General features: G+C 32.4%; 1 protein-coding gene across 1 annotated transcript; it reads right to left on the bottom strand.

Moving 5' to 3' along the window:
• Positions 1-771: 771 nt before the first annotated feature.
• Positions 772-1,242, bottom strand: LOC115887518 (tigger transposable element-derived protein 6-like). The gene has a single exon (XM_030906984.1). It carries the CDS (start codon positions 1,240-1,242, stop codon positions 772-774), a length of 471 nt encoding a protein of 156 aa, XP_030762844.1.
• Between the last annotated feature and the right edge of the window lie 5,530 nt (positions 1,243-6,772).

A 6,772-nucleotide genomic window follows, 5' to 3' on the forward strand; every position in this document is an offset into this window, starting at 1 on the left:
GCAATATCAACCGCTAGTTCGTCTTTGTTTTGAATCACCAAAAAATTCTGAATGTCTCTTAATTTTTCACATACTTCACTCATATTATTTATAGATGAACACAGAATGTCTTGGCCTTCATCTTCTTCCTCTTCGGCTTGAGTGGAGTCCTGTCTGTCCTTGTTGTTTGTAAATTCCTGGATTATTCCTGCATCTCTAAACTAGGATTTTCGTAGGGACATCTGAATCGACTGTCAGATATTCTTTAAGATCTGGACTTCCTGGCATGTTTTTAAAATTGAAGATAACTGACTTAAAGGAATGTCGTCCTCTTCGTCAAATGCATCGTCCCTTTGACGGTTGCAAATCCCGCTTTTTGAAAAATTTTTTTATAGTGTTCGATGTAACATTTTTCCATGCTGTACTTATCCACACCATAGTACTTGCCAAATTTATGCTCTCATTAGCCTTTTCCATCGTTTCTTCGGCATTAGTAAAAGTCAAAAGTCTTTTAATAAAAAATTGACGATATTTTAATTTAAAATTTTGAATAATTCCTTGGTCCAACGGCTGGCAATGAGATGTCGTATTTGGAAGAAAAAAATTATACGAACATTTTCAAGTTCTATTTTTGGGTGAGACGTGGCATTATCCAAAAATAAAAGAACTTTTCTACCCTGCCGTTTCATTTTGGTGTCAAAGGTTTTGAGCCAAGATGTCATTATATCTGTCGTCATCCAAGCTTGTTTGTTGGATACCCATTCTATCGGCAATTTATCTACATGCGCTCCTTTAAAACATCTCGGGTTTTTGCTCTTCAACAGTCACTTCATCCACATCTGCAGACTCACCACAAATTGTTTTGAAGTTAATATTATGTCTCTTGCAAAACTTATTTAACCAGCCAGTTGAAGCCTTAAATTCACTAAGTTTCAAGGATGTAGATACCTCAAGAGCTTTTTCCCGAATTAAGGTTCCCGATATGGGTATGTTTTTGTTCCTTGCCTTACAAAACCATTCGTAAACTAGTTGATCGATTGCAAATCCTTCTGTTTTAGGAAACTTTCGTTTTTTATCTGCATTGCATCCTTCTTCTTCAAACATTTTTTTTAATTCCACTTTGTTTTTTAAAATGTCGTTCACTTGCGTTCTTCCAACACCAAACTTTTCCACCAACTTTCGAGCACTGTTGTTATATTTTTCACTTTCCGCGACAATATTTAATTTCTCTTTAATAGACAAACGTTTACGTTTCAAAGACATGGTTGCTGTTCTTTCAGAGTAAGAAACTAAACTGATTCTATATCTCCCAAAAATTTCAGCAAACTACTGACGATTTTGTATTGTATTTGTCACTCTCTGTACCTACTTCTCAAACAAATTATAAATGTTTATTGCTTGGAATTTCCTAAAGTGTCCTGAAACAGCTTTTGTTAGACAAAAAAAAAGGTTCGAAGGGTTCGGTTTTTGGCCGGTATTGGGGCAATAAATTTAATGGGTTTTTCCCTAAAATGTACCTTTGAAACGGCCGGTGACCGCTTTCGGAATTAACGTTATTGAGAAATATTTTAATATAGGAATTCCCCTAAGATTAATTCAAACAACTGAAAATTGACCGCTAACAGAAGTGACCGCTTTTTAGAAGTGGCCGAAATGGGAAGTTTTACTGTAATAATATAATAATAATAGGTTTATTTGCAGTATCAATTACATTTCTACATAAGTTTTTACTTTATTACTCTTCAAAACAGTTTGTAGGTGGCGCCCCCTACAAATAGGAGTAATATTGACATCAAAATCAAATTTTTCGTGTCAACAAACTCCCAGATACCAATTTTCATTCAAATAATGACGTTACTTCAGAAATTATTTGGATAAAAATCGAAATAAAAATGAAACTTCTACACCCTGTATCTCCGAAACTAAGCATTTTAGAACATTTATGCAAACTTTATTACTTATTTTTATCTGCAGAATACGCTGCCGAAGTTTCCAGAATACGGTTCGGACCACCCTGTGTTTATAATTAATCCATTTGTATTTCCTAAAATATTTTGATTAAAGGAAAATATGTAAAAATCGGTAACTCTTATTTAAACAATTAGCAAAAACTAATCACAACAGGTTTCCTCCACGATAACATGACAGAATAGAAAAGATTGAAAGATAAATCATTATAATTTGAACACAACTTAGTCTCTACGTTTTATCTGCAACGTTTTGTCGGCGCATTCAAATCGTACGATAAATCGTTGCGTGTAAATCACCTTTAAAAGAGGTCACAGAATCCCAGTTCGAAATTTGTGATCCAGTTTTGAGGTCGTCGCCACTTCATAGTCGTGAACTTCCTAGGGCTTTGGTTTGGCTGGCTTGGCCCCATTAATTTTGCGGAGTTCGTATCGGCTAGATGCCAGCATAATTTATAGAAATATGAGACGCATTTATTCATGAAAGTAGAATAACATCCGCCGCAAAAAATTCCACCAACCTAAAGTTTTTGTCAAATTATATATGTGTCATGACTTTTTATTTTTAATTTCATTATTTATGACTTTTTTTTACCAGTTAGTAATTCGTTTAGTTGTAATCCTTTTAATTATACAGTGTGAGTTTTTTGGTCTCCTTTCATGTATCTTCGTTGTTCCCAAGTGTTCCAATTCCACATACTTTAGGCTACTTGAAGGAATTACTGAACGCAAATGGTCTCGACAACAAAACTGTGATTGAATATATTGAGCTTACATCGTTATGTATGAAACAAAATTGTTTTCAATTTAATAAAAACTTTTTTGAACAACGGAAAGATACAGTAATGGGTAATCCATTGTCTCCATTTTTGGCTAATTTATTCATGAGCAGGTTTGAAGTGGAGGCTAAGAATCAGTTTGAGTATTTTCCAAGAGTATGGTTTAGGTGTGTGGATGATATTTTTGCTGTTTTTGACACACATTCAGACACCATAGATAATTTTATTTATAAGTTAAATAATCGTTTTCCTTAAATTAAATTTACACATAAAATTGAGAACAACGATAGATGTATTACATTTCTAGATGTATTAGTTATTAGAAATACGAATAATTGCCTGGAATTTGATATCTATAGAAAAAATACCACTACACGCAGATAGATTCCTAATTAATCATATCATAGTGTTGAACATAAAATGGCTAGTTTAAATTTCTTAGTTCATAGATTATTTAGTTTTCCACTTACCAACGAAAGATATGAAATAGAAAGAGATTACATTAGGAACGTAGCTGAGTGTAATGGATATTCTCCTTCACTAGTTGATAAAATAATTAGAAAATGTAGGTATAGGTTAATGGTTTCTGAAAATTCGACTTTTCAAGTGGAGAAAGATACGTCAAAATATTTTTCAATACCGTTTGATAGACAGTTATCCCGTGGTCTAAAAGGAATTTTTAAGAATGTCAATTATAAACTTGTGTATGGTGCTAATAATAAATTACAACAATTATTAGGTAATCCAACAGATAAAACACCTCCACTGGAAAGGTCGGGTATTTATGAAATTTCTTGTAAAGATTGTAATCAGAAATATGTTGGGCAAACTAGAAGATCAATATTAACTAGATTTAAAAAATATTTAGCTGAGATAAGATATGGTAGACCGGATAAATCTTGAGTTGCTGAACATATTTTTGATATAAAACATTGTATAGATCTTAATAATTTAAAATAAATTAAACAAGTCTCAAATTACAGGCAATTAGATGGCATGAAAGCATAAGAATTCAAATATAAAGATAGTAATTAACAGAGACAACGGTCCATTCCTTCAAGTTCTTTGTTCCTACCACTCTAGTGGCGGAAATCAAACTTTTACGCTCAGTGGGCTCTAAAACTACTGGACTGATTGTGTGAGAGAAAGAGAGACAGATACTATTCAAATCAGCAGCCGAAACTAAATCCAACTCCGAAACTATTCAGAAACGATACCCAGATATTCGCTTTAATAATAAATGGAGGTAAATTTTGCCGCCCATTCCACTCGAATAAAACTACTAAATCTTCCACCAGGGATGGGTAGAAGTCAAAGGTTAATTACTAAATTTGTTATAACATTATTAGACTACAGTAGAAATTACGATTTTTTTTGTTTCGATATATGTATTTATTTTCTTGTATGGGATTCTGTTGTTTGAAACTTATAACTTATCATTATCACCATCATCATCATTCTCAGCTTATTCAACCATTTCCAATTATGTTGTAGCCTCCCTCACATATTTAGATACTCTCTTTGTAGTTGGACCCATTCTTGTCTATTGTTGGCTATTGGGGCTCATGTTATCCGTAGCTAATTTTCTGGTCCCATCTTAGGTTTGGTCTTCTTCTAGGTCTCTTAGTTCCTCGTGGTTACCATGCTGAAATTTTTGTACCTCATCTGTTGTCCGTCCTTCTTGCCAGATATCCTGCTCATTGCCAGTTAAGGAATTTGATTGTGTGGATTACATCTATTACCTGGGACTTTTGTCGTATCCACTACATTCTTTTACGGCCTTTCTTCCTTATTCCCAGCATATTTCGTTCCTTTGAGCGTTGTACGAACTGCAGTTTCCTTATAATGTCCGTTTAAAGATTGATTCTCACTATACCTTCCGTATCAGCTCCTTTTAGTTTCCCTTCCGTTTACATAAAATATTACATCATATAAGAGAATAGGACAATGCACACTATCCGTTCCGTTTCCCGTTCCTTCCATATCCTTTCCTTCCAGACATTTTTTTTGGCGGACCGGACGGTCTGAAGCGTATCGGAAACAGCGTTGTCAACTTCTTACATTTGTACTGTAGCATTTTCATTTTCCAAATGCTACTTTGTTTTATTATAGACGGTATTTTATTATTATATCGATATTCTTTTTACATTTCTACAACACATAAATTTCGGAACGCTCTCTATCGAAAATATTGGATCGTACCCTGGTGTATCGACAAGACGGGAAACGTCAAAATCGTCACCTCGGATTTGGCCGTTACCGAGGTCACTGTGCCATTTTGAGAATTAAATTTATTTGGCTAATATTTTTCACAATATGAGAAAAATATTGTGATTTTGTTGTCCTATAGATGGATGAAGGTTCCATATAGATTTTGATTGTTGAGATTTTAATGGATCTATAGTTTTGGTAAGATTTTCTTTGACATTCATTCGGTAGAAAACTTCTCACATGCCTTTTTTTAGATTCCAGTTTTTTTTTATGAGAAGTGTCCAGCCCTTTATTTGAGAAGAAATGTTAAATAATTATTGATTGTGTGCCTTCACAATGAGGTAAATTAATACCTTCGTAAATTTTTCGAGTTTTTTAAAATGTAAGGTTAACTAATACCGTTTCTTTTTAGGTTTTTCTACAGATTTTTCTACGTATTTTTCTCAACGTTTTTCTTTGGATTTTTCTGCAAGTATTTCTAGACATTTTTCTAGACGTTTTTCTACAGTTTTTCTACACTTGTGTCTAGAAGTTTTTCGCCAAGTTTTTCCACAAGTTTTTCTTACGTGTTCAGTCACCGAAGTAATCAGTAGCAGCCTGTTCGGTTAGATTTCAGCCCTGCACCCCTCTGAGAAGAAGTTCGATGTTGTGATGGTTTTGTATTATTAAGAACATCCTTTTTTAGTATAATTTGGTATACAAGGCCAGTATATTTTTTTTATAGTAAACTAAAATTTTATTAATTTGATTTTAAATAATCATTAGTATGCTAAGAAATTAACTATTCTTAACATTTTACATTTAACCGGTTAAGTACTTGCCTTCAGCATTACTTTAACCTTTAATTTATAAAATTTAACGTTCTGTTAGGTATATTTTATATTTTTTTTAACACTTTAAGTATTTGCCTTCAGCATTGCTTAAATTTTATTTGTATTTGATTATTAAAATAATCATGTTATATTGATTGATTATTCAGATTTAACATCTGTTTATATTAACCTTTTATATCATTACGATCTTTGACCTGTTAGGGCAATCTTGGATACAGCTTTTAAACTTTTTCCCTTAACTATATATAAACAAAAAGGTTCATGAATCTTCGTAATAAGTCAATTGAAATTTAGATATTTAATATTCGAATAAAACCAAGACCGTCTCTAAATTATTCTTTTTATATTATAATTGTTTGAATAATATCTGAAAAGACATAATTTGATTTTAAACAAGTTCTAAGATAGAGTTTCTTAAATATAATTCTTGTATATTAATGTATATAACTGCTGTGCCGAATAGGTACCGAATATTTCTAACAAGAAATAAATCTTATTTTTTTGGGGTATTTGAATTGTTTCATTGGTTGATCCAGTTTCTCAAAATATTTAATAGCTATACTAATTTTAGTTTCTATTCAATTAATACACTTGTACAAATTTTTTTATTTCAGTTTGTACTATCCTTTGTAAGTATTAGCATCTTTTTGAAATAAGTGGCGCCCTTTGGTATGCAGTGTAAGGTATAGGTGGGTATCATTTTTTTAGTCAAGTGCAGAAGTAAAAGCTTGTTCCCACCGCCTCCGATATAAGAGTAGCCGTTCGCAGTATTTTGACTTAAATTTTCAATAAAAGGAAAGTTTGTATCACAGTACCAGCTCTGTTAACATTTTGCTGATATTTACTTATTCTTTCTCCTCTTAATTAAATCTATTACCTTTTTTATGAGATACAAATATTTAAAATAAAACTTTCGTAATCATATAAATTGTACAATAAAAAGTATGGAACTGATACGGAACGGATATGGAACGGATATGGAATGGAAACGGAAGCTATAGTG

Source organism: Sitophilus oryzae, unplaced genomic scaffold (genome assembly GCF_002938485.1).
Source record: "Sitophilus oryzae breed Bouriz unplaced genomic scaffold, Soryzae_2.0 scaffold_115_pilon_pilon, whole genome shotgun sequence".
Lineage (NCBI taxonomy): Eukaryota > Metazoa > Arthropoda > Insecta > Coleoptera > Curculionidae > Sitophilus > Sitophilus oryzae.

What these genes read in the sequence shown, in the direction of transcription:
- LOC115887518 (XM_030906984.1), bottom strand. Translation starts at nt 1,242, where the DNA reads ATGTCTTTGAAACGTAAACGTTTGTCTATTAAAGAGAAATTAAATATT.